The 25,861-nt window shown below is 49.6% G+C and overlaps 4 protein-coding genes across 14 annotated transcripts; 2 read left to right on the plus strand and 2 right to left on the minus strand.

Moving 5' to 3' along the window:
• The first annotated feature begins 1,023 nt into the window (after positions 1-1,023).
• LOC102878622 (tubulin alpha-4A chain) lies at positions 1,024-4,789 on the plus strand. Its single transcript, XM_006906694.3, has 4 exons — positions 1,024-1,118; positions 2,821-3,043; positions 3,361-3,509; positions 3,745-4,789. Exons 1-4 carry the CDS (start codon positions 1,116-1,118, stop codon positions 4,714-4,716), a joined length of 1,347 nt encoding a protein of 448 aa, XP_006906756.1. The 5' UTR covers positions 1,024-1,115; the 3' UTR covers positions 4,717-4,789.
• A 317-nt stretch (positions 4,790-5,106) lies between these two features.
• Positions 5,107-19,604, plus strand: GLB1L (galactosidase beta 1 like). 4 transcript variants are annotated; one of them, XM_015585400.2, is made up of 17 exons: positions 5,107-6,303; positions 11,421-11,505; positions 11,693-11,859; positions 12,119-12,269; positions 12,441-12,501; positions 16,186-16,280; positions 16,377-16,551; positions 16,640-16,698; positions 16,802-16,923; positions 17,033-17,073; positions 17,272-17,390; positions 17,706-17,780; positions 17,883-17,972; positions 18,115-18,228; positions 18,497-18,628; positions 18,798-19,013; positions 19,178-19,604. In XM_015585400.2, exons 2-17 carry the CDS (start codon positions 11,437-11,439, stop codon positions 19,445-19,447), a joined length of 1,956 nt encoding a protein of 651 aa, XP_015440886.1. In that variant the 5' UTR covers positions 5,107-6,303; positions 11,421-11,436; the 3' UTR covers positions 19,448-19,604. The 4 variants fall into 4 exon arrangements, with proteins under 4 accessions (XP_015440886.1, XP_015440887.1, XP_006906761.1 ...); XM_015585401.2 differs by lacking the exon at positions 5,107-6,303 and adding an exon at positions 9,953-10,026; XM_006906699.3 differs by lacking the exon at positions 5,107-6,303 and adding an exon at positions 9,977-10,142.
• Positions 6,460-9,946, minus strand: STK16 (serine/threonine kinase 16). Of its 4 annotated transcripts, none has more exons than XM_025043285.1 (8): positions 9,848-9,946; positions 9,300-9,489; positions 8,504-8,723; positions 8,013-8,233; positions 7,808-7,928; positions 7,596-7,691; positions 7,062-7,183; positions 6,460-6,948 (listed from the first exon to the last, which is right to left on the minus strand). In XM_025043285.1, exons 2-8 carry the CDS (start codon positions 9,383-9,385, stop codon positions 6,810-6,812), a joined length of 1,005 nt encoding a protein of 334 aa, XP_024899053.1. In that variant the 5' UTR covers positions 9,386-9,489; positions 9,848-9,946; the 3' UTR covers positions 6,460-6,809. The 4 variants fall into 4 exon arrangements, with proteins under 4 accessions (XP_024899053.1, XP_015440889.1, XP_024899052.1 ...); XM_015585403.2 differs by having other exon boundaries at positions 8,100-8,233; positions 9,300-9,583; positions 9,848-9,896; XM_025043284.1 differs by having other exon boundaries at positions 9,300-9,583; positions 9,848-9,896.
• ANKZF1 (ankyrin repeat and zinc finger domain containing 1) lies at positions 19,544-25,782 on the minus strand. 5 transcript variants are annotated; one of them, XM_006906698.3, is made up of 14 exons: positions 25,671-25,782; positions 25,194-25,343; positions 24,286-24,398; positions 23,961-24,063; positions 23,645-23,838; positions 23,131-23,243; positions 22,893-23,040; positions 22,375-22,603; positions 22,036-22,185; positions 20,880-21,366; positions 20,608-20,719; positions 20,313-20,480; positions 20,091-20,176; positions 19,544-19,891 (listed from the first exon to the last, which is right to left on the minus strand). In XM_006906698.3, the coding sequence occupies exons 2-14, from the start codon at positions 25,339-25,341 to the stop codon at positions 19,768-19,770; spliced, it is 2,175 nt and encodes a 724-aa protein (XP_006906760.1). In that variant the 5' UTR covers positions 25,342-25,343; positions 25,671-25,782; the 3' UTR covers positions 19,544-19,767. The 5 variants fall into 5 exon arrangements, with proteins under 5 accessions (XP_006906760.1, XP_006906759.1, XP_015440884.1 ...); XM_006906697.3 differs by having other exon boundaries at positions 25,622-25,756; XM_015585398.2 differs by having other exon boundaries at positions 25,605-25,746.
• Between the last annotated feature and the right edge of the window lie 79 nt (positions 25,783-25,861).

Raw genomic sequence — 25,861 nt, forward strand, 5'->3', positions numbered from 1 at the left:
TTTCAAGAAATGGAAATAAAAAATAGAAAGAAGAAATAGCTTCTGCTGAGGTTTCCACCTGAGCGCCCATGGTGTTAAGATACAAGTCGCAGATCCTGCCCGTGGCTTATAGACAGAAGAGGATGGAAAAGTCAAAATCGGTCAGGATATCAAAATCTCCATTTTCATTTCTTCTCTTCAGTGTCAACAAACATTTTGATACCTCACAACAATGCTTTCAGGGTGGAATCCTTTTCCCGGATCAAGGACTCAGTAAGGTTAAATCACCTGCCCAAGGTCACATAGGGTAGTCAGGATGCGAAGCCAGGTTCTAAGGGCTTCAGTCCAGAGCTCCCGCAGTTCTGGCAGGAGGAAAGCGGGCAGGTGGCAGTGGCAAGGGCTCGCTAATAGTGACGGCGCTGATGACGAGACCACTGACCAGCCAGCAGCGGCCGAGCCGTGGCAGATTCTCCAAGTGGGCTCTCAGCACCCTGGCGCTCAGGCTATGCAGCTCCTGGTCCTCGGCCACCCACAGGCGTTGGCGAAGGCCAGCTGTCCCGGCCGGGAACCAGCAGGCTGTGTGCCGCCGCAAGGGGTTCCTCGGGGACCGGCCGAGGCCAGACAGCCGATTGGAACCTCCAGGGAGGCGGAGGACGGCCAGTTGGAACCCCCGGGGAGGGCACGTACGAAGGCGGGCTGCAGCCACCTCGGAAGTGAAGCCTCTACGGCACTCGGCCTAAGTCAGAACACCTGAGCTACTGGCATCCCATGACGCAGGTGCAGGCGAAACGCTCCCTGGCAATGCGGCCTGCATCCCTGCAGAGGAGCTCGAGAGCCTAGAGTATCGGTTCAAAACCCAAAGCGAAGGGTTAAAACTGGGGATGCTACTCCTAACCCACATCCGGCAGGTGAGGAACCCCGGCAAAACGCGGGGCGGGGACCCGGTATGGCCCCACCCCTCTGGGGCCGCCTACCCTTCAGGGGGCGTGGCCCCCGGGCCGCGCAGCTTCTAGTGGGCGAGCCGAGCGCGCGGCCCCGCCCCCCCGCCTATAAGTGAGGTGCGGCACTGCACCAGCGCACTTCTCACTGAGACCAGTCACCCGGACTCTGCGTGAGACCCACCGCCCAGACTCACCATGGTGAGTGCGGCCCCGCCGGGGTCGCCGCTGTCCCCTAATTGCCCCTCTCCTTCCGCGACACTCCCTCCCGGAATGCTCGGAGCCCTCTGCCTGGCGTTCTAGGTCTCCAGGAGGTGCGAGGGTGTTTGCATTGCCCCCGACCCCGTCCCGGGGACTTTGGCGGAGCCGTGCTGTTCACTTTCTAAGGCTGGGGAAAGAGGGTGGGGGGTATTCACTAGAAGAGAGCAATACTCCTGGAAATCCCTTCCTGCTTCACCAACCATTTGTGCCCTAACCCTCCTGAGGGGGGAGTCACGCGGTCTGGTGCCCAGTCCTTTCTGCAGGCGAGGGACACCCGCTTGGCCGCTCTCCGCCCCTAGCCTCCCCCAACCGGGTCCTTGGAACTGACCGAACATGTGCTTGGCGTGAGAAGGTGGAAGGGGGTCAGGTTACTTGGTCCAGCATCCCCTTTTCCTCCAGCTGTGTATGCATCCCTTCTCCCCACAGCCCCCGCCACCCCCTGTGACTCAGCACACCTCTTCTGAGCCAGGAGAGGTGGCGGGAATGGGGTTCGGTCTCGTGAGGCGAGCCGGCCCCTCTCCAGCCCGAGCCCGGGCGCGCGGACGGGCAGAGACAGCTGTCGCTGAGCGGGAGCGCGGGCCGAGGCCAGGTTGGGGGGAGGGGAAAGAGGTGCGTGTAGGGGGTGGTATTTATAGCCTAAGAACGGGGGCCGAAATCCAATCCTTGCTTTCCGCTGGGATGTAACTGGAAAGAATCTAAAAGCGGGGGGGACGAATACAGGGCCTGGGTGCAGGATGGCGCTCATCCTGCTCGGGGCAAGGCGGGTTACCTCTGGGGCCTCACTACAGGTTCCGCTTCCTTTTCTGAGTATTTGGAAACCTTGCCCCCGCCATTTCGGTGTTGGAAAGGGAGGCTGCTCCGCCCGGCGCCGCACCACTTTGGCGCTTCAGGGGTTACTTTCAGATTGTCAGGGACGAGCCTAGGGCAGCGAACGCCCCAGTGCTCACCCATATTGCCAGCACCTGCCTTCTGCGTTCACCAGCATTATCACTATTTTCCTGAGGGTTGTCGCGTCGGATGAAGGTGGTGAAGACATGCAGAGTGCAGGGGTGGAGGTGGAGATTGGAGCCAGATAGGATTGATCCCCAGAGCCAAATGGGATTTAAAGGTGGGGGAGAGGACATCCAGATGACAGTGTGGTCAGTTGATGCCAAACTGGAAGGTTGAGACACCTCTGCAGCCCACAGGAAATAAAGGGGGTTGGGCTTAATGAAATTCTAGTCCATCATTCTCAAAGCTATAAACACAGAAAACCTTCTGTTCCTTCTCAGGCTCTCGAGAAGCTGATTTTGTAGGAGTAGGACTGTCTTCCTGTCTCATATGCACTTGCCCTCTCTATCCTCCCTGAGTGTTCTATGAATATGGCAGGGTCATGTCGAGCCACAGCTCTTACTTGACAAGGTCCCTTTGGAGAAGTAGGCTAAGGGGTTGGCCTGCCCTACTGGGTGCCTCCATTTGGGGAGTCCCATGCTGGGGAGCCTTGGCAGGCTGCCAGCCTCTTCTGACCTTTGTCCAGCCCGAAGCCTCTATTTCTGCCAACTGAATCATCCTAGCTGGTGGGCGATAGGGTGGGAGAGAAGCTTATGAGTTGCGGACTTATGGATGTGGGGCTCATGCTGTGTCCTCTCTCTTTATCCCTCAGCGTGAATGCATCTCAGTCCATGTGGGGCAGGCAGGTGTCCAGATGGGCAATGCCTGCTGGGAGCTCTATTGTCTGGAACATGGGATTCAGCCTGATGGGCAAATGCCCAGTGACAAGACCATTGGTGGAGGGGATGATTCCTTCACTACCTTCTTCTGTGAAACCGGCGCTGGAAAGCACGTGCCCCGGGCAGTTTTTGTGGATTTGGAGCCCACTGTAATTGGTGAGAGGAAGAGGGGAGGGATGAGGGGAGTGAAGAGTGACTCTAAGCTTCTCTCTGGAGAGAAGGTGTCTAGACCTGGCTTTCCTGGCCCTGAAAACTCCTCACCCAGTTTCAATGTAAAGAAGGCAAGCTAGTTACAGGCTGGTGCAGTAGGTCTTGGGCAGTAGGTCTGGGTTTCCTCACATGCTGGTTATCTCACACTGGCAGAAGGATGAGCTTCCACAATCTGACTGCAGCTACCACGCTGAGGGAGGGAGGTCCCTGCTGAGCACAGCCTTGTGGTTTCTGCCTTAACGATGTGGTTTATGCCCTTCCAGATGAGATCCGAAACGGTCCATACCGGCAGCTCTTCCACCCAGAGCAGCTCATCACTGGGAAAGAGGATGCCGCAAATAACTATGCTCGTGGTCACTACACCATCGGCAAGGAGATCATTGACCCAGTGTTGGACCGGATCCGCAAGCTGGTAAGAGTCTGGCATGGAAGGGAGGAAGCTTTTGAGGCAGTGCTCATAGTCAGGAACATTTTTTTTTTCAGCTCCTTTTCAGGGGTCATCTATATTTGTACATGTTCCAGAGTGTGCTACTTCATTAATCTTTGTCCTGGCTCTTAAGATATTTAGACTTTTGTGGAGCTAGAAGATAAGAGTTCCTCAGGCCCCTCTCTAACCTACATTACTCTTTCTCTTTCTTGACTTTTAGTCAGACCAGTGCACAGGACTTCAGGGCTTCCTGGTCTTCCACAGCTTTGGGGGGGGCACCGGCTCCGGCTTCACCTCGCTCCTGATGGAGCGGCTCTCTGTTGACTATGGCAAGAAATCCAAGCTGGAGTTCTCCATCTACCCAGCACCGCAGGTGTCCACAGCCGTGGTCGAGCCCTACAACTCCATCCTGACCACCCACACCACCCTGGAGCACTCGGACTGTGCCTTCATGGTGGACAACGAAGCCATCTACGACATCTGCCGCCGCAACCTGGACATCGAGCGCCCGACCTACACCAACCTCAACCGCCTCATCAGCCAGATCGTCTCCTCCATCACAGCCTCCCTGCGCTTCGACGGGGCCCTCAACGTGGACCTGACAGAGTTCCAGACCAACCTGGTGCCCTACCCTCGCATCCACTTCCCCCTGGCCACCTATGCACCGGTCATCTCTGCAGAGAAGGCCTACCACGAGCAGCTGTCGGTGGCAGAGATCACCAATGCCTGCTTCGAGCCTGCCAACCAGATGGTGAAGTGTGATCCGCGTCACGGCAAGTACATGGCCTGCTGCCTGCTGTACCGTGGAGACGTGGTGCCCAAGGATGTCAATGCTGCCATTGCCGCCATCAAGACCAAGCGCAGCATTCAGTTCGTGGACTGGTGCCCCACGGGCTTCAAGGTTGGTATCAACTATCAACCACCCACTGTGGTGCCCGGGGGCGACCTGGCCAAGGTGCAGCGTGCCGTGTGCATGCTGAGCAACACGACCGCCATCGCCGAGGCCTGGGCCCGCCTGGACCACAAGTTCGACCTGATGTATGCCAAGAGGGCATTTGTGCACTGGTATGTGGGTGAGGGCATGGAGGAGGGTGAGTTCTCTGAGGCCCGGGAGGATATGGCTGCCTTGGAGAAGGATTACGAGGAAGTAGGCATCGACTCCTATGAGGACGAGGATGAAGGAGAAGAATAGAACAGCTGCCTGGAGCACACTCACTATGTTTATTGCAAAATCCTTTAGAAATAAACAGTCTCCTTGCACGGTTTCTTGTTCCCTCTGTGACTGCTTGAGCTTTTGTTGCCTTCCTCTCTGTGCTGCTGCTGCTGCTTCTGCTGCTGCTTCTGCTGCCCTATTTGCTGCTCATGACCCTTTTTCCTTCCATGCTGAAGGAAGACGTACCAAGGGGCCCTTGCCAGGCCCAGGAAACATGACCCCAGGGACCTTGATGTGAGTGAGATCTTAAGGGCACCCAGGATAAGGAGAAAATGAGGAACGAATCCTGGACCCGTCTGTCCAGCCACAAGCTATTGAAGGATACGAGTCTTCACTTCCTTAAACTTCCAAATAGGAGTTTAATTCTGCTGCCCTATTTGCTGCTCATGACCCTTTTTCCTTCCATGCTGAAGGAAGACGTACCAAGGGGCCCTTGCCAGGCCCAGGAAACATGACCCCAGGGACCTTGATGTGAGTGAGATCTTAAGGGCACCCAGGATAAGGAGAAAATGAGGAACGAATCCTGGACCCGTCTGTCCAGCCACAAGCTGTTGAAGGATACGAGTCTTCACTTCCTTAAACTTCCAAATAGGAGTTTAAGTCTAGCAGTTTCTGTATTTGAGTTAGACTACTACTCTGTTCTTCCTGCTGCTTCTGCATTCACCAACTCGAAGCAGGGCTTGGCCAGCACCTCTGTGCATTATGAAGGCTGAGCTGGCCCAAAGTTCCTGGGCACAGAGCCTAGTCATAAGCTTGGGGGAAGGGAGGGAACAAGGGCCATCTCCTAGTTGTTTGTGTCACTGCACCTCCCAGCAGCTTTGCATAGCTTGTCTGTTTTGCAGCTTTGCTGAGGCCTAAGGCTGTGCCATTAAAAGTCAGGTCATCTCCCCTTTGTTTGTGCTTTCTTTCTGGCCTCAGCCTCTGCCCTAGCTGGTGGGAGCCTCCTGCTGGGGCCCTGGGGAAAATTTCAACTTTTCTAATAGGCACCCCAGGACCCACACCGACATCACCATGTGGGGGTAGGCAGGGTTGGGGTAAGAAGCTTCAATTTGCAGAGCAAGAGATGCCAACCCTGCCCTTGCCTCCCCTCCCTGTGATTCAGGGACACAGTGCCCTTCCCTGGGGAACAGGTTTCAAGCCCAGCTAAGGCAGGGCCCCTGTTTACTCAGCAGAGTAGGCAGGAAGTGGCAGCCGGATATATTGCCATACCACACTGGCGTTATTAATCGTTAACTATGTGTGAGCTAGAACCATCTGGGAGAGACTGGGCCAAAATGGCTGTCACCTCCACTCCCTTTGCCCGCAGGCTGAGTCTGGGAGACCTGTTATGTAGCTGTCCCAAAGCTTCCTCAGATGTCTCCACCCAGAAGCCCTTGCCTGGCAAACTGGCTGGGCTGCTCTGACTAAGCTACCCACCCTTGGGAAAGAAGGAAAGAATGAGCTGAATGCCTTTAGGGGACCCTGATCACAGTTCTTGGCATAGAAGTCTACTCAAGCCAGAGCAGCTTTAAGTTTTTGACTAAGACAAGCTAGAAGGACTGCCCACTACCAACCACCATATCTAAGGTAAGGATACTTGCCCCCTGGCATGGAATGATGAAGTCATGCTATTCCTAACTCTACACCAGTACCTCTTCTTCCCAGGCTGTTCTCTTGGAAATGGCAACCAGACTTTGGGCGCCTTGTACCTCTGCTCTCACTCCAGGAACAATGAGACTAAGATCCATACCAAGCTGCTTTCACTTTATTTCTTCTATTTATACATTCTCCTGCTCCCAGATTTGGAGGCAGACCATGATGTAAGCTCAGCAGTCCTGCCCATGGCCTTTATTAGATTCTATCAGTTTCCCTTTCCCCATCCCCCACCCTCACCTGCTCCAACTCAGACTCCCTATCCAGTTCTTAAGGATAAGAGAGCAGAGACAGAAGACTGGGCTGAGTCTCCCCATCCCCTGCCCCACCCCCAACTACAAGAGAGCAGGCCTTGATAAAAGGAGAGAGATTCTAGTAAGGGATGAGGGCCTCTTTCAAAGGCACAGGGGGCCACCTTCTCAATGTGGCCACTGGTTTGCTCAGATTTGGGTAGTGTGCTGGCCTGGAGCTGGGGGTTGCAGAGCCTCTAACTGACTGAGGATAAGAGGAATGTGAGGTCGCTGCTGGGGGTCCACAGTCATCATTGAGGCCAGCAGCTGCCGCATCGCTGAAGAATGCCTGTGGAGATAGGAGGGCAGGGTAACTGGGGACACCCATCCCCCATGCTGAGGCTCCACCTCTGCTAGTGTCAAGGAGAGTCTGAAATACTTCATGCCCCTTTTATTGCTCACCTGGGGCTTTGCGGGATGCTGAGTTGGTTCTGTACAGCGAGGGCCACACTGTCACCTTTCTGGAACACCATGTCATAAGGGCCTTCCCCAAACATCATGGCATACAGCACACAGCCTAGGGACTGAGCATAACTTGGTTATTGCATGGAAGGGGATGATGACTCTCCTCTTAGTTCTATAGTAAAAGGAGTCTACATAAGCTAAAAGGATTATGCCAACCTCAGCCACATGACACTACCAGGGCCCAGAGAAAACTGCCAGTTAGCTGGAGGCCTCCTCAACCCTTGCTTAGGCACTGCCTTCAGCCCTGACACTTAGCTGTGCCAACTCTGTTCAAAGGGCAGGGTTATACCACTTCCTGAACAACTGAGTACAGTGTCAGTGGCAGTTCCCAGGAAGGAAGTCGAGGGGGATTAGGCCATACTTGGTTCCTGGGGCCCCATGCACTTGAAACCAAAGGCCTGCTCCTCTACTCCCCAATAGGTACAGAGGAGCATTCCTCCCCACACAGATTCCCACCCACATACTCCATACCCAGACATCAGTCCGCTCATCGATGACACAGTGGCTCTGCACGGAGAAGAGCTCTGGCGCCCGGTAGGAGATGGTGCACCGCTGGGCTGCCCAGTCCTGAAACAGAGCTCAAAAGTGGGGCACAGGCCATGGTCATGTGACCAAATTGGGGCATGCACCAGAAGTGGTCAGGGATGGGGAACAGGTGAACAAAGGAACCTAGAGACTCTTACCTGCAGGGCCAGAGCCTGGCGGGAATTTTCCACATGGATGCATGCTTGATTCATGGAACCCAAGTCCATTAAAACCGGCTGCCCCCCATCTCCAAGCAAGATATTGGTGGGCTTCAGGTCCCTGTCAGAAAGTGGAAATGACCTATGAGCATCCCTAGACAGAAAGGGTAGAATCCCAGGGGGCAAAAGAATCATGAGGACTGACCCTTGGGAGGAGAGCAGAGACCTCTCATTTCTCTTGGTGGGGCTCTTCCTTTCTGCCCCCAAAAGAACACAGGGCCCTCCCACTGACCTGTGGGCATAACCCTGGGCATGAATGGCCTCAAGGCCTCTGCAGATACCCAGCAGCAGCTGAAGGATTTGTTCTTCAGTCAAGAAGTTGCTTTTGTCTTTCAGCCTTTCTATCTCGTTCCACAGCGTACCTCTCTGCAACACAAGTGTCCCCACAGTTGATGTTTTTCAAGTCTCTGCTCCCTGAACCTGATCCCTTCCCTGTGTCAAAAGCCTATCACCACACAAAACCCTTTCACCACACACACTACATACACCATAGTACCACCTTGATTCCTCTAAACCCCAAATCTTAAGTGGTCAAACCAGGACATGGCCTCTGCTTCCTAACATACTTGACTACTCACACAGCATTTCGTACATGGCTCTGTTGCAACCCCCTCCATAGCCAGGAAACTTTCTGACCTTGAAAAAGGGTAGCAGCAGCCAGGCCTCATGTTTAGTGCCCCGCTCCCTCAGACAATAAGCCACAAGGTGAAGGATGTTAGGGTGATGGAAGAGGTGATGCATGTCTGCTTCTCGTTGGGCCTCCTCCCGGTCCTGCTGCTCGTGACACAGGATTCGCTTCAAGGCGTAGAAGTGTCCATCATGTAACCCCTCCACTAGATCCACATAGCTGAACCCACTGTGGGCCAAAGGGGTCAGTGAAGGACCATGGTCATCTCCCACACTGCTTGGACCCAGAGGAATTCCCTAGGGAGAAGAGGGGGTATCTTTCCCATTTAGTAGAAACCCTCCCAAGATATGGCTCTAAGAAGAGTCTGAAGACTATTACTACACTTTGAGCCCAAGAGCTGGGACACAGTAATCTTTGAGTTCCTATGGTCATAACCCAGTGCTCTGCACATGACAGATGCTCAATAAGCATTAAATGATTAATAGTCAACATTTATCAAGTGCTGTGAACCAGGCACCGGCGAGACATTTTATATGCATTATCTCATTTAAACCTCACAGCTCCAGCAGTGATGCAAGACAGTAATTATCTCCATTAAGCAGATGAAGAAACCAGGGTTTATAAAGGTGGATCTATGAGGCCTGGATCCAGAATCTACTTTCCTGACTAACATGTCACTAGGGTGTCAGGTGTGTTTGTAGAGTATGTTAGAGGATAAAATCTTTATGCCCCTATCATGTGCAGACTGCTGTCCTCAAATCACCATAACCCCGGGGACTAGGTAAGTGATTTCCAAACACTCACCCCTCCCCCAGTTTCTGGATGAAGAGGTAGCGCTTATTGTCAATGATGACAGTTCCCCGAGAGCAGACACACAGCGCGTGGCCCATAGTGTCTCAGTCATCCTTCTTAAAGACGGTCTGAGGCTGCCAAAAGGTTCGTCCAGGTTAAGTGGGCTTTTCCAGGAGATGTGCTGGGGGTCCAGCGGATCATGCTGGAAAGAAAAGAACGGCAGGGTCGCAGGTCGGGCACAATCCAGATGCCCCTTGAAGTACCAAAGTTGAAAGCTCAGGCCCAGGTCTCGGAGCCTAGAGAAAACGAGTCATGGCGATACCAAGGCTGAGATGAGGTGCTTTAAAGCCTTAGGTCACCCTTCCACTACCAGACAGCTTCCTCCACCCCCAGCCCACATTTGGGCGGCCCCGGCTCCCACGCCCGTCGGGCCGCAAAGGCAGGGTACAGGGTAGTTCCGGGAAGCGGGAGGGTGCGAGGTTCCGGCCCATCCCTTGCAGAGCCCACCCCAAGCCTCGGCGCGTAGACCCCAGGTAGGCCAGCTCGGCTTCCCCACTAACCTGACACCGGCGGGAGGCAAGCGCCAGGGCACCGGAAGCAGTGGTTTCGTCATCATTCCGCGCAAGCGTAACGGCCCGTGGTAGCCTAGCAACCGCTTGGCATCCGGATGATGTGGGGGCGCGGAACTGACAGGCAGGGGGCCGGCTAGGCCTGCGGGAGGACGGGTCCCAGGACCCGGGTAAGGGTTCCACACCTGGCCTTCAGTAGGGGTCAAGACGCAGGCACCTACGCCAAGGGGGAGCAAAGCCGGGCTCGGCCCAAGGCCCCCAGAACCTCCATTTCCCAATGCCGGAGGTAGGAGGCTTCATACCTCCCGCGCGCTGGATAGCCCACTACAGTCCTGTCCCGGGGTGTGTGCGGGGATGCAGGGAGGGGCGGGTGTTGGCGGCCTTGACCCCTGGAGCTCCGATCAGTACAACCTTGGGGGCTCTGGCCTGTTTCCCACTACCCTAGTCTCAGCGGTTAAGAGCTCAGGCTTTGAAATCAGACTAGGGTCTAAATCTGATCTTAGTAGCCTACAGGCTGTGTGACCTCGGACAAGTTATTTAACCTCTCGGATCCTCACTTTCCCTAACTGTAAAATAGATATACTAGTACCTAAGGTTAAGTGCATGAACCATGAGACCAGACTGCCTAATTCAAATCCCAGCTCTACTAAACTAGTTGTGTGATCTTGCACAGGCTACTTAATATTTCTATCCCTCCATTTCCTTATCTGTAAAAAGCAAATTATAATTATCTACCTTATGGAGTTGTTTGAAGATTAAACAATATGTAAAGTGCCTAGTACAATACCTGACACATAGCCCTCAGTGTCAATAGAAGTAATAATTATAACAATACTAACCATTATTATTATGATTACCCTAATCATCACATCCCAGGCTCGAGACTGTGAAGGCAGGAGTAATGGAAATTACAAATTCCCAAGCCTCGGCAGGAAGCAGCTGTCCTTGACAGCTCTTGCCCAGGCTGGCAGGGATAAATTGGAAAGGAGTTCACATCCAAAGAAGATGAAATGGCCTGGATGGTCTCTTTTGCTGAAGTAGGCTCTTCAGGAAAAACATCCCTTTTGTAACTTGGTTCCCCCATCTGCCTCCTCTTTCAGGTCACTGGGAAGTTCTTTCTATAGTTTTCCTTGGTTCTGAACCTGTTTTAGCCCCCTGATTCTGACATGCATCCAGATTGAATCTGTTATGTGCCAGGCCCTGTGCTAGCAGCTGAGGATTCAAGATGGACAAGGCACTCCCAACCCTTTGGGAGCTCAGTCTAGTAGAGCACAGCTTCTCAATCTTCAATGTGCTGAGGATTGCCTGGGAATCTTGTTAAAATACAAAGTCTGATTTTACAGGTCTGAGGTAGGACCTGAGACTGCGTTTCTAACAAGCTCTCAGGTGACGCTGATGAAGCTGGCTCAAGATGTAGAGGATTTTACAAACTAGTAGAGTCGTGGGAGACAAAGTCTAGGCTAATCGCCTGCCAACTTGGGGTGGTCTCCGCCCCTTCTTGCTCGCTGAGGTTCCCTCCCAGGAATCTGCCACGTGACAGTCAAACTGCTGTCTCTGACTATAGGAGCCCTGTAAGCGCCATGGATCCCAAGAAGCCACTCTGCCTTCCCTCCCTTCTGCTGCCGCTTCTGACGCTGCTGCTGCCCCAGGTAAGATAAGAAGGTTGAACCAGACGGCTGGGTGCGGTGAGGCCGGAGCAGATGTGGCGTAGGGAAGAAAGTGAAAACAAAACAGTGGCAGACGCTAGTTCCAACTTCCCTGCTCTTGGCAGCTGACACTCCCCGCCTCCCTGCCCCTACTCAAGACCTCTGCTGAGCGAAGTCTTTCCCTTTGCAGGCAGACACTCGGTCATTCGTAGTGGACCGAGATCATGACAGATTCCTCTTGGACGGGGTTCCGTTCCGCTACGTGTCTGGCAGCCTGCACTACTTTCGGGTACCGCGGGTGCTTTGGGCAGACCGGCTTTTCAAGATGCGAATGAGTGGCCTCAACGCCATACAGTTGTAAGAAGTGCTCGGGATAGCCATGGAGGGGTGGGATTTACTCTTCCTGGCACCTGCTTCAGAAGGGTGTCAGGACAGGAAGACTGGCTGGATATGAGAAGGGTTAGAGCTCCAGGGCTTCCAGGCTAAGGGTGGGAAAGGACCCCAGAACCTCCTTCCACCAGCTTCCTGGAGATTCCTTACAAGGCCTGAGCCTTTAGCTTCCCGGGCATCTCTCCAGATGACCTCCTTGGGCCTGGTTAACCTCTTCCTTTCTCAGTTATGTGCCCTGGAACTACCATGAGCCAGAGCCTGGGGTCTATAACTTTAATGGCAGCCGGGATCTCATTGCATTTCTGAATGAGGCAACTATTGCGGACCTGTTGGTCATACTGAGGCCAGGACCTTACATCTGTGCAGAGTGGGAGATGGTGAGTTAAATGGGGAAAAGAAAGAACCAAAGCCACCTATGTGGGGTTCCTAGGCTACTCCCTTCTGCCCACACCCTAGAGCCACTTCCAGCACTACACGACTTCCTCCCTTCCTACCTCCCCTAGACAACAAAACCAACATGCCTCTTTGTTGCTCTATGTTTGTCTCAGGGGGGTCTTCCATCCTGGTTGCTTCGTAAACCTAGTATTCATCTGAGAACCTCAGATCCAGGTGAGTTGAGACAAAAGATTTAACAGAAAAAAGCAAACAACGACAAAATGGGTCAGTTGGGTGCCCCAAAGAGACCATCCCCAAATCATTTATTTAAATATTTATTGAGTATTTCCTTCATGCCCAGCAGGCTGCTAGAAACTGGGCACCAGACAGACTCAGTCCCTGTTCAATGGAGCTTATAATATAGTGGGAGAAACAGACTTTTAGAGAAACCAAAAACCTATAACATTATTGCAAGCTATAAAAATACCACACAAGAAAATAGACGAGGAGTTGACATAGTGAATAACAAAGAGGACCTCTTTTAGGTAGGAAGGTCAGAAAAGGCTTTTCTGAAAAAATGACATTCAGTTGACTTTAGGGAAGGGAAAGCTCTGGTCATATGAAGAGCGAGGTGAGAAGGACCAGGCAGTGAGGATGGTATATTCTAAGGCCCAGAGATGGGAAAGAACATGGCATGGTTGAGGCCAGCATAGCTGGAGCATAGTGGGTAAAGGAGAGAGTAGTATGATGTGAAATTGGAGATATATAGGGATTGTTGATGCAGGACCTTGTAGGCCATTGGAAGGGGTTTGCATTTATTCTCAGAACAGTGGAAAGTCCTTGAAAAAGTTGAAGGAGTTTAACCAGAGATGTGACATGATCTGATTACTTTAGCCTGGACATGGAGAATGGACTAAGGGGAGTAAGGGTGGAGGTGGAGAAACCATTTGGGAGACTATGCCTGTAGTTGAGGAGAGAGATGATGGCTTCTGGACCAGGGTGGTGGCAGTGGCAGTGAAAAGAAGAAGGCAGAACTGCGATATAGGTTGGAGATAAAATCACCAGGACTTGTTGATAGATTTTGATGAAAAGGTGTCAGGGATAGGGGCAATTTGAGTAGGGTCCAGAAAGAAAGGAATGAAGTTTCTGGCCAATCAAGATGGTGGTGACAGGGAGGGTAGAGAACACCGGGAATGGTAAAGGAACGACTTTTTGTAATGTGATAGAAACTGAATGGGACCAGTTCCATTCTGATCATGTTCAATTTTTATCACATCATACTCAAGTGAGAATATTAAGTAAGCAATGAGATGTTTAAATTGTGGCATTTAGGGGGTGGTCTGAGTTAAAGATATAAATTTGGGAGTCATCAGTCTAAAGATGGCAGTTAAATCCATGGGTACTGAGATATCGCCTACGGAAAGAATGTAGAACTCAAGATTAAGCTCTGAGATGCTCAATATTTCAAGTTTAGATTTAATTGCAGGTGCAAATAGGAAGTCATTAGAGCAAGGGAATAATTTTATTTCATTTATACCTTTTAAAAAGATCACTCTGGTAAATGCTTTATATTTGCTGAGGACCCTCCAGGTGCTGTGCCACTTCTTAGGATCCTGGAGAGCTTTATGCTCCTTATGGCATTACCCAAACTCGATGATGATAAAATGATAGAGTATTGATTTGATGTAATACCAACATGCAATCTGTTTTTCTCAAGAAAACCGGTGACCTCTTCATTGTTAAATCCATAGTTATTTCTCAGGCCTCGTCCTTCTTGATCAGTTAGCAGCATTTAGCACAGTTGATCACTCTGTCCCCTGAAATAAATTCTTATCTTGGCTTCCATGCCACACTTATCTGCTCTTTACCCTTTTCCCCCACAGTCTCTCTGACCACTCCTCAGTCCCTTATTGGTTCTTCTCCATTTCCCTTTCTGCTAAATGCTTGAGTGTTTCAGGGCACAGTTCTTGGATGCTTCTCTTTTCTATGTTCGTGCCCTGGATAATTTCATCCATTTGCATGGCTTTAAATTCCATCTAATAGCTAATAACTTTGAAGTATGTATATCTAGTCAGGACCTTCTTTTGGCCTCCAAAAACTATATATCCAGCTGCCTATTTGACTTCTTTGAAATCTAAAAGGCGTAATGATACAACTAAGCTCCTGGTATTGGCTCCCAAACCGGCTATTCCTTCAATCTCCCCAGCTCAGTTAATGGCAACTCTACATTCCAACCAATTGGACTAAACACTGTGGTATAATTTTTTATGCCTATCTTTCTGTCGTACCCCACATTCAATCTATCAGAAAATCCTGTCAGCTTTACCCTCAAAATATATTGAATTCAACTACTTTTTTTATCACCTCCACTGCCACCACCCTGGTCCAAACCATCTCTCTCAGCTGGATTATTTTAATAGCTTCCTAACTGGTTTCCCTTCTTTGTCCCTCCCCATGCAGTCTATTCTCAATACAGCAGCCAATGCGATCCTTTTAAAATAGATTTAAATATATATCAGATCATGTCATTTCTCTGCTTTAACCTCTCCAATAGGTTCTAATCTCATTCAGAATATGTACCATAGATTCCTTAAAATGGTCTGCTAGGTCTTACCTGCTTGGCCCAGCCACCTCCTTGACATCTACTCTTCTCATTGTTCACATTGGCTTCGCTGCTGTTCTTCAAACCCACCAGGCACAAGGTGCTCCCTCCATCTTCCTGTGGAATGACCTCAGTGAGGCCTTCCCTGGACCACCCTCTAAAATTCAAGCTACCCTACCCCGCCATTTTATGTCCTCCTTCCCTGCTTATTGTTTTCCCTCGGCATTAGCTCACTATATATTTTACCTATTTATTATCTGCTTCCCTTACTGGAAAGGAAATTCCACAAGGGCAGAGATTTTTGTCTATTTTGTTCTATCTATACCCCTAAGACTTAGAATAGTGCTTGGTGTATAGTCAGCACCCATAAATATTTGTTGAATGAGATTTAATGTGTGCTTGGATTAAAGAAGGCAATACAACCTGGGTCTCCTTTATACAGAATACAATACATAAAGGAATTAAAATACAAAAATATCCTCCAAAATAACTTTCATCAAATCTACCTTTGAGAGTCTACTATCTGTAAGGCATTGTCCTCAATGACGGAGACAAAGCAAACGAAGCTGACAAAGTTCCTGCTTTCTAGTTGAGGAGACCAACAGGAAATAATCACAGAAATACATGCTTAATTATAATTAGTCGTGTACTTGAAAGAGAAGTATGAGGTGACATGAGTGTGTAACAGGGATCTACCCTAATCTGAGATATCAAAGGCTTTTTTGAGGAAGTGAAATATAAGTTAAGACCTGAAGCCTGATTTGGAGTTGGCTAAGTGAAGAGGGCAGGGAGGAAGTATCAGGCAGAGGTAATAACATGCACGAAGACACTGAGGACGAATCAACAAAAATCACAAATAGGCGTTGAGAACTTAAGGCATGGTACCTAATATAATAATCTTTCAATTGATGACTTAAATCACCTGGACTCTCAGTTATATCAAAGTGCATGTCAGACATTCTACATTTCTGTGAATTGCCATGCTATTTCATAGCAATATCAAGTATACACTGATTACATATTAATAGCTCCATAAAATGCATTTAACATTTTTCTTACGTTTAAAAAATAAATCTATAAGAAACACTGCTTTGTTTCCTATGCTCAAACTTCATTGCTATGCAAATATACAAGTGCTTAGGGTTGAGATCTTCTTCTGGCAAGAGTAACTGCTGCTAAGATTTAGTTGTAGACAAGTGGGATGCAAACAGGAGCCCAGAGTTCAAGCAGCACTGAAGCTGCTAACATTAATGCTAGGGATGGGGGCTGTGGAGGTGGTGGCACCCTAATGAGCAGAGCACTTCTCCTTCCTTTAGACTTCCTTGCTGCAGTGGATTCCTGGTTCAAGGTTTTGCTACCCAAGATATATCCATGGCTCTACCACAATGGAGGCAACATCATTAGCATTCAGGTACAGGTGGAAAGTTGACTGGGCAAGAGGAAGGTGGTGCCAGGGGTTCTTAACCTCTCCTCATAGCCGAGTTCTACTTTTCCTTTCCCCTGGCAGGTGGAGAATGAATATGGTAGCTACAGGGCCTGCGACTTCAGCTACATGAGGCACCTGGCTGGGCTCTTCCGTGCACTACTAGGAGACAAGATCTTGCTCTTCACCACAGATGGGCCTGAAGGACTCAAATGTGGCTCCCTTAAGGGACTCTATACCACTGTAGATTTTGGCCCAGGTCTCCTGAGCAAGGGTTACGAGCGGAGTCTGGGGAAGGGGCACCTCTTCTTTGATGTTTACCTTTCACCTTTGCCTCCTTTCTGCAGCTGACAACATGACCAAAATCTTTGCCCTGCAAAGGAAGTATGAACCCCGTGGGCCATTGGTAAGGAGTCAGAAGGGAGGGCAATCAATGCAGGAGTCAGGGTTGGAAACGGGTCGAGCTCGGATCTCACCTCGCTCGTGGCTCCTTTCGCTTCACATTCTAGGTGAACTCTGAGTACTATACAGGCTGGCTGGATTACTGGGGCCAGAATCACTCCACACGGTCCATTCCATCTGTAACTCAAGGACTAAAGAACATGCTGAAGTTGGGAGCCAGTGTGAACATGTAACTGGAGACACTGGGGTCAACATGAATCTGTAACTGGGAGTTGGGGATGAAAGTTAAGAATCAATGGGTCAGCTTGTACCTTTCTCTCTGCCCTCCCCCACTTCAGGTACATGTTCCATGGAGGTACCAACTTTGGATACTGGAATGGTGAGTCCAGATGGTCCTTGGGGCTGAAGCAGGGATGTAGCAATGAAGTAGAATCTGAGGTCTGGGTGGATTACTGTGTCTAGAAGCTGGATATGGCCATCGTTGCCTTCTTTGATGGCAAAACTCTCTGCATGAATCTTTGTTTGGTGCCTATCATCTGTCTGAAAGACATATTGAATTAAATTGATTTGACCCCAGGTGCTGATGAGAAAGGACACTTCCTTCCAATTACTACCAGCTATGACTACGATGCACCAATATCTGAAGCAGGGGATCCCACACCTAAGCTTTTTGCTCTTCGAAATGTCATCAGCCAGGTGCCCTACCACTTCATTAAGCGCTAAAGGCTTTTATTAATTTAGGGAAAGGGAGTGTCTAAATTGTATGTAAAGGAATCCCAGAAATCAGTGGTGGTTGTCTGGTCCAGAGAGCACTTTGAGCATCCTGTGGAAGTATTTCCCACCCATCCAAATAAGACTACCTGGGGAGATACACAGAAGTATGTGCAAAATTACAGGATCTTCATGACTCCTAAAGCCCTTCCCTGGACCCCAGGTTTAGAACTCTGTGCTAGGGTCTTGAAATAGGGGTTGTGTGGTTTTCCTATGGTTCCTGAGAGAATTTGGGCTCAGTTCCAGGAAATTCCCTTGGGACCTTTACCTCCCCCCAGCCCCAAGATGATGCTTGGACCTTTGACCCTGCACATGGTAAGCTCCTCCCCATCTCTTCTGATTCTACCCTGTTATTCTCTGAATAGCCCTGTGTTCTAAAACTTCTTATATTCTGATACTACCACCTTATTCTAATAGGATGGAAATTTGCTGAATTTCCTGTACTTCCTGTGCCCCCAAGGGCCCATCCATTCAATCTTGCCAATGACTTTTGAGGCTGTCAAGCAGGTAAGGCATAATCCCACATCCGGTTGGTCGGTAAGGTAACCTTCCTCAACAGCTGTAGCCAAAGGTTCCCTAAGTTCCGCATCTTCCACACAGTATATTTTATCTCTCAGTTCATCTTAAGTACTCATTCTTCTACACCCAGGACCATGGCTTTATGTTATACCGGACCTATCTAACCCGTAATATTTTTGAGCCAACACAATTCTGGGTGCCAAACAACGGAGTCCATGACCGTGGCTACGTGATGGTGGATGGGGTAAGGACCTGATTCCAAGCTACCTTGTGAGCCCATTTCCTCTCCTCCCAAGCACCCTTTAGCCTCAAGTTCCACCCATCTACCTTTTGCCACTGCCTGCCCTCATTTGGGGATAAGCTGGGAAAAGGAAGTTTGACTAAGGGTAAGGTTCCAGAGTGGACTGTGACTGACAGATGGACTTCATTCTCTTTGCTCTCCAAATAAGTATCCAAACGTGGCCAAGAGCTAGATGCGGAGCTCTTCCTCTCATAGATCCTCTTATCCACAGGTGTTTCAGGGTGTTTTGGAACGAAACATGAAATACAAACTATTTTTGACGGGAAAAGTGGGGGCCAAACTGGATGTCTTGCTGGAGAACATGGGAAGGCTCAGTTTCGGGTCTAACCACAGTGACTTCAAGGTGAGCTAGCATTGCCTACCATGCTCTTATTGACCAAACTCCCGTGGAAAGATAGGGGCCTGATGCAAAGTGGTTTGTCTGGATCTGGACATGCTGCTAGTTGCTTGATTAGGGATAGTCTGGCCTTAGAGCTTATTAAACGATGAATTTTCATTTGCCTTCTTCACAGGGCCTATTAGAGCCACCAATTCTAGGGCAAAGAATTCTCACCCAGTGGCTGATGTTCCCTCTGAAAGTTGATAAGCTTGTAAAGTGGTGGTTTCCCCTCCAATTGCTGAAAAGGTCACGTCCTCAAACTCCCTCTGGCCCCACCTTCTACTCTACAACGTTTAAAATTTTAGACTCAGGCGGGGACACATTTCTCTTTCTACCTGGATGGACCAAGGTATTGCTGACAGTGGTGGTCGTGCTGGGGGGTGAGGGAGTGATAAGAGAGGAAAATCATGGAAGGGGGAGCAGAAATTTTTCTGATTAGAAAAACAAAAGGGGATGATTCTACTCCCTTTCAGAGCTGACTATTTATTTTCCTCTCTCCTCCCTCTTTCCCAGGGCCAAGTGTGGATTAATGGGTTTAACTTGGGCCGGTACTGGACAAAGTGGGGGCCACAGCAGACCCTCTACGTACCAAGACCCCTGCTGCTTCCTAGGGGAGCTCTCAACAAAATCACATTGCTGGAGCTAGAAAACGTGCCTTCCCAACCCCAAATCCAATTTCTGGATAGTCCTATCCTCAATAGCACCTCGCATAAGACATATATCTATTCCCTCTCAGCTGATACACAAAGTGCCTCTGAACCAATGGAGTTAAGTGGGCACTGAAAGAAAGGTAACCCTTGGACCTGGGACAATGGAGTGGGCAGGATCCCTTGGTACTAGCCACGGTGACCATAAGGAACTAAAGGCCACAGGCCTGAATGTAAGTACAAGTGCAGTTTCCTTGCCAAACTTTATTGTGATTAAAGTTCCAGAGACAGTACCAGCTCCACACACCTCTGTGACCCTATCTTTGCCCTAGTTCCTGAATGCCCCTCACCCTAATATCTCAAATTCTCTAGTTTCCCGGGGAAGAAGAAACCTAGGGCCAGTGTGAATGTGCTCTCTCAAGGCCCACAGTTGGCTCCAGTTGGAGCTGTAAGAGATCAGGAAGAAGGCTTCCCAGCCCGACAGCGATGATCCTGGAGGCAGCGTGTGGAGCAGAAAGAGAAGTCAAGGTAGTGAAAGGGAATGAGGCCTTGGAGGGATGTCCCGCAATTCCAGCAGCGTCTGAACAAGAAGAAGAAAATTAGATGGACAGCTACCCCAGAAACTTTCCAAATCAAGTTCTCCCTGTCCCTCCTTTTGGCATTGCTGTTTTCATTCCAAAGGTTCGCAGAACTTCTCAAATCCCCTCAACATCCTTTCTGTGTAGGCACTCATTCTCCTTGCCCAAATATGGTCTACCCATCACTCCTCCTCCATATACCGAGCATTGACGATTGCGGAGTCAGGGACCAGAGGTGCAGGGGCTCCCAACTGGGCAGCTAGACGGCGCTCTGCAGCCAGAGCTCTCTGAGGGGAAGAGAAGTTGTGTTAAGGACAAGTCCCCGGTGGTGGATAGGGTACCCAAGAAGTGACAGCTGCACACTGGGAAGGGATCAGACCTCTAAGGAAGTCTCGCTATGGAAGAGAAAACCTCCAGCCTCACCTTCTCTCTATCGCTGAGAGCCGCAAATCGCTGCTGCTCTTCTTGCTCCCTCTTCTCCTGCTCCCGCTGCTTCCGCTGCTGTTCTTCCCGTTGTCGCCGGGCCGCCTTCTGCTCCCTTTTCCGCACAGCCTGCCGTGCCTCCATTTCTGGTGTCAGTGGCCCTGGCACCTGGAGGATTTCCGGGAAGGTAAGACTTATAAAATCTATCTTTGGTAAAACCGTAAGAAAGTAGAAAAGATCTAGCCAGGACCTATGATGCCTTCCCACTCTGCTACTTCTTCCTTTCCCAGCTGACCTGAGCCTTGCTGTAATCATAAGCATCTGGATTCTTCTCCATGAACCTTCGGAACTCATTACGTGTTGATTTATCAGCTGCAACTGTATATGGTGGCCGGGCCCGGGAGTCCCTAGGTGAAAAACCCCCAAATTGGATTCAGCTTGCCTCCTGCATCACCTAATACCACCTACCAGACCAAGGAGAATACTGCCAAGTAGACAATGCCAACGTTAGCCTTCAGATCATCCTCTCTATACCCTAAAGGGCTCGGCATGGGTACCCTTACTTACTGGATGGTGAGGTCAGCACCTGCCTCCAGCAGCAGGCGAACCACTGAGCCTCTCCCAGCTGCGGCTGCTGCATGCAGGAGGGTGAAGCCACTGGAGCCCAGTGGGGCACTGAGCAGAGACAGAACTTCAGGGTCTGTAGGGCTGGCAGCTAGCCAGAATTTCAGCATCTCAACATCTCCGGCTCGGCAAGCAGCAAGAAGCACATCCCAGAGCTCTGACTGACCAGGGACCTTGGCCTTATCCAGTGAAGGCTCCAAAAGGACTGCATGTGCCTGGGCTGATTGTGAGAAGGCCTCATCTTCTTGAGGTTGCTGGGGAAGAGTCATATGTGGCCCAGCCTCCAGGTCTCGGCTTTTCTCCCTCTTATTCCTTTTTCTCCTTCTCCGCTTGGACAATACCTCAAACTCACGAAGATCCAGGGTCCCTATTGTTGCCTCTACTAACTCCAACTCTCCCTGGAAGTCATCTTCTTCCTCTGACCCTGAACCTAGGGAAAATTTTGACATGTCAGAACCACCTAAAGAATAAGCAGAGGGGGGAAGGATGCGGGCTGCCCTAGATGCATAAGAATATACATAGAGATAATCCAGATAATCTTGAAATGAAACTAAGTATTTGTATTTTGTCACCCAAGATAAAATAGCACATCAAGAACTGAATCCATTAATAACACATGTAGAAATGAGGCTCTCAACCCAGATAAGGACAGGCCTACAAGGAAATATACAGGGACAAGAGTCCCTAGACTCTCCCCATGAGAAGCCCTAGCATAGCGCACAATAGAGGAAAGCATGGCAGCAATGATGGCTATGCAGGCTGAGTCTGCAGCCAAGGGAGCAGTCCTTGGCATCCAATAAGAGAGAAATTCTGTGAGACTCATGCAACACATATTCAAGTATCTACTCCGTGCTAAGATATTTCTGAGTACTGAGGATGTGTCAACAAACAAGCAATAACAGATTTGGAAAGGTTACTAAACATGTCTTAGTAATTGCTAACACATATCCTATGTTATAAACAGACCTGTGTGTGTAAAGGTGTGTGTGTTGTAATAAGGCTCATCTCTAATAGGGAAGTGAAAATAGGAGATTTGTCACTGCATTTCCAGGACAGAAACCCAGAAAGAGATTTGAAAGTTTACAGATGGTGCTCAAACCCTGTTTGGGAGAGTGCTCATTCTGCCCCAGTGTCTCATTTTCATCACTGGAGACCTTTCTTTCTTCCTCAACAGCCGCCTTCCTCTCTCTCATTGTCTTCCAGTGTGTCTGAGATGAGGTCCACGTGACCGTCTCCCGGGGGTCTTCTCCTGCCATAAAACAAAACATGATGCTCAAGTTTAGCCAAGGAGAAGCCAGCCCCAATTTTTGTCAATGAAGATATGATGGGGCTGCAGTCCAAGGCCTGAAAAATCCTCTGCACAAATGAAAATCTGAGACTTGGGCTGGAAGGTACAGGAAGGTCTAGGGAGTCTGGGGGATCGGGATCTAAGACTCACCGTGGACATGCAAGGTGGTCAGTTTATGGAGCACACGCTGTAGCTCTCTGAAGGTGGGTCTGCGGGTAGCAAGGGGGATATCCCAAAGTCTGGGATCCCCCCGTTGCAGGGGTGCCCCTTGGCCTCCGAAGAACAAGGATCGGCCAGAGCGGGGGGCACGCAGCAGTATTGTCCCAGTCTCCCCCAGTGCCTTAGCCCAGTCTGGCCCTGCCAGCAGGTCTCGAACATCCTAAAGAATAGAGTAACTCAGCCCTGTATATCTTTTGTTATTTTCAAATCTCCAACCAATAAATGGCCCACATGTATAGAGAGTGATAGGTAGGAATCAACAAATTAGCACAGAGGGAGGAAGAAGGAGAGGATTAAGATTCCTGGGGATCCATCCTATTCTACCTTTGTCTCTCCAGAAATAATGAAGACTGGAAGGATTGAGGAGTCAACCTCCTTACTATACCACTTAATGAGTTGAGGGGAAAATGTGCATTAGTAGCCTACTGGATCCAGGATGCCTAACTCACCTTATATAGTGTGGCTTCATTGTAGCGCCTCAGATTGGCTCCAGCAGAGCGAGAAGCCCCACCCCGGGCATCACGAAGTCCCTGGGCTGTGCCACGCTTGGCCCGTACTGTGTAGCGGTGAAAGGTTTTGTGTGTCATCACTTCTCTTCTGTAGACAATATACACTAAGTACAGGAAACCTGGTATTCCCAGATGAAAAGGATCCATTCCATCTTTACCCCAAGCAGCACCCTCTCACCCTTGGAAAACAGCACCAGCAAAGTGCCCAGCTGCAGCCATGAGCACCACACAGTGTCTAGGACCTCCACTCTGCAGGTTCTGTAGCAGCAGTTCTGGTTCTTCTGGGGGCAGCTAGGTGACAGAGGAGCAGCACAGACATGGTATCTGTTACATTCCCTGAGAGTAAGAAACCAGGTGCCAGTGCTAAGTGCTTCGTATGCATTATTCTCATTTAATACAACCACCCTGAGGCTTGTCCCCATTTTACAAATAAGGAAATGTGAGGCTCTTAAAGGCAGTCAAAGTCAAGCAGTAGAATCGCAATCTAAACCTAGATCGGTCTGTTTCCAAACTTAATCCCATTACACTTGACCCTTCCAAGATTCAGGCTGGTTCAATCCAAGACTGCTGTCAAGTACGATACCCACACCCAATAGAAAGGAAGGGGAACAGTGAGAAATGGACTGAGTCTATGGGGAAATCTAGGTTGAATGTTAGCTAGAGTCGACCACACAACCTGTGCTGTCACTTGCCTGGCGAGGGCCTAGGACACAGCGATAGGCATAAAGAAACTGGCCCTGGGCATTTTGGAAAAGAACCCGATGGGAGTAGAAGCCTTTGGGTCGGTTAGGCTTCTCCAACTCAACCCTCTCCTCATCCAGTATCTGCAAGTCTTCCTCACTGGCTGAGTCTGAGTCTTCTGATCCTGAGATGCTGGAAAGATCTCCTGAGAACAACATGAAATACACAAATTTAGTGCCCCATTTTTGACCTTTACTCAAGCTCCTAAACTAGGGCCCTCCTCCACTCCTGTATCCTACTCCCACACGTCTTCCCACCAGTCATCACCTGTGGAGCTCTGCTTTTCAAAGTCCAAGGCAGACAGGAGAGGCTTGTTCTTGAGACGTTGCTTTAGGTTAAACCGATGCCAGTCAAGCTTATAATGTTCCCTCTGGTAGGAGGCAATGAGGGAGGCAGAATGTGGAACTATGCCCCAGCCTGGCCTTTTATGGTACCCAAGACCAGTGACAGAACTCCAAGTATAATCGGGCAACACCAACCACCTTAGTCAAACACACACCTTTATTAATTAAAGACAAATCAAATGTCTACCTCTCTTCATCCACCACTATACTTTTGCTTTCACCATTTAGTTCTGCACCAGGCCCTTTACCTGTTCCTGCTGGTTCTGGAAGGTTTGGTCACAGGTTGAACAAAATAACTTCCCTGAAATATCCAGAGGACCCTGGAGTGCTGTCCTTTCTGGGCTCGCTCTCTCCCCTGAACCTAAATAAGGGGAGGGTAATTAGAGGTGGAAAGGGAGTGCAAATCCACAATATCTGAAATTATGTTCAGTGTCTAATATACAAAGCAGAGGAAGCTACAAAAGAAAGAGATGGGCTATCGTGTTCAAGGAATTTACAGTCTAGTAATTATGAAATGAATGGCACAATAACCACCTTATACAATAAATATGCTTTTAAAAAGATGTATGTAAAATGACTAGAAGGCAAACATTGTATTTAAATTAACCAAAGGGATTTAGAGGAATCTTGCAAAAAATATATTTTGGTAAAGTTAAAATTATTTTTAACCATGCAGAGACCACTTCCTGAATGCCAGTTCTTTAGCTTACATTTCCAATTACAGTGTGCAGTTTTGTTTTAAAAAAGGTTGAAGAAAAAATAGCCAGGGAGGAACTAAAGTTGTACAAAACCAAAAAATTAATTGTTTTATATTCGAAAACAAGGAATGATTTGATTGGAATCCAATTAAATTTGAACTATGTTTAGGAATTTTGAAAAAAATATTTAGAAAATTTAAAGTGTTTTTTCAGGAGGTGGTGTTCATCTGACAAGACATAAGCAATGGCAAGAGACTTGTTTAGAAACAATTTAGGAGCCTGTGCTAGAAACCTAGTAATTGAATGAATTTAAGATAAATTTTATTCCATGTAAAGAGATGTCATCAAGGGCTCCTAAGCTGGGAAATAACAATAAGAATGTGTTCTCTGGAGGAGCTATAAGCTCCAAAAAGCCTTGTCATGTTCCTCACGGGTCCACCACAAATCTTTCCGGATACCTGGACAGGAAGTCCGCAGAGTCTGGGCCTGAGTCTCCGCGGGAAGTTGGCTCACCAGGCTTAAGCCACCAAGGACCGGAGCATCCGCGCTGAGATCAAACAGGGAGACCGACGCAGGAGCCTGAGCTGCAGCTGGAGCTGGCGACATGGCTGAATAGAAAGGGGAGAAGAAATGGAGCCCCGCCAAAGCGAGATTCGACTCTTGCGTTTTCTGTCTATCTGACTAGGTCTGCCCGGCGCCGCAAGGCACCTCGGCCCTCACCCTGGACCAGGAGTCAGCTTTGGGGTTAATACGTGACCCCAGCCCGTTTTCTCAAACCTCCACCCTCGGACCACAACGAGAGTGAAATAGGGGAGCAGCCAGCTCTCAAATCGAGTCCAACAGAGTTAGAATCACTTAGGTTTTCTAACCGACCACTCTTCGTTACCCGTGCGATGAGTTCCAGCAATGACTTAACCACGTGGAGTCTTCCCCACCTTCAGAAGCTGCACCTCCGGGCTTGAGCGGCACATTTAGTATCCAGTTCGAAGCCCGGATTTCTGCAACACCACAACAATCTCGTCACTACGGAGCAGCAAAGAGGACAAACAGAGTCTCCTTCACCTGAGCCCCCGCCCCACATAGAGCGCCCTATTGGTCCTCTGACCGTTTAAGACCCGCCTCGAGC

This window comes from Pteropus alecto, unplaced genomic scaffold (assembly GCF_000325575.1).
Source record: "Pteropus alecto unplaced genomic scaffold, ASM32557v1 scaffold110, whole genome shotgun sequence".
Lineage (NCBI taxonomy): Eukaryota > Metazoa > Chordata > Mammalia > Chiroptera > Pteropodidae > Pteropus > Pteropus alecto.

Coding starts and splice junctions, on each gene's coding strand:
- LOC102878622 (XM_006906694.3), top strand. Junction 3,044..3,360: donor TTTGGAGCCCACTGTAATTG/GTGAGAGGAAGA, acceptor ATGCCCTTCCAG/ATGAGATCCGAAACGGTCCA. Junction 3,510..3,744: donor TGGACCGGATCCGCAAGCTG/GTAAGAGTCTGG, acceptor CTTGACTTTTAG/TCAGACCAGTGCACAGGACT.
- STK16 (XM_025043285.1), bottom strand. CDS start 9,385: ATGGGCCACGCGCTGTGTGTCTGCTCTCGGGGAACTGTCATCATTGAC. Junction 7,692..7,807: donor GCCAGGCTCTGGCCCTGCAG/GTAAGAGTCTCT, acceptor GCTCTGTTTCAG/GACTGGGCAGCCCAGCGGTG. Junction 7,184..7,595: donor ATGAGCGGACTGATGTCTGG/GTATGGAGTATG, acceptor AGTTATGCTCAG/TCCCTAGGCTGTGTGCTGTA.
- GLB1L (XM_015585400.2), top strand. CDS start 11,437: ATGGATCCCAAGAAGCCACTCTGCCTTCCCTCCCTTCTGCTGCCGCTT. Junction 17,973..18,114: donor CTTTTGAGGCTGTCAAGCAG/GTAAGGCATAAT, acceptor TTCTACACCCAG/GACCATGGCTTTATGTTATA. Junction 18,229..18,496: donor GCTACGTGATGGTGGATGGG/GTAAGGACCTGA, acceptor TCTTATCCACAG/GTGTTTCAGGGTGTTTTGGA.
- ANKZF1 (XM_006906698.3), bottom strand. CDS start 25,341: ATGTCGCCAGCTCCAGCTGCAGCTCAGGCTCCTGCGTCGGTCTCCCTG. Junction 23,839..23,960: donor TGAAAAGCAGAGCTCCACAG/GTGATGACTGGT, acceptor TGTTGTTCTCAG/GAGATCTTTCCAGCATCTCA. Junction 20,720..20,879: donor GGTGCTGACCTCACCATCCA/GTAAGTAAGGGT, acceptor TTTTTCACCTAG/GGACTCCCGGGCCCGGCCAC.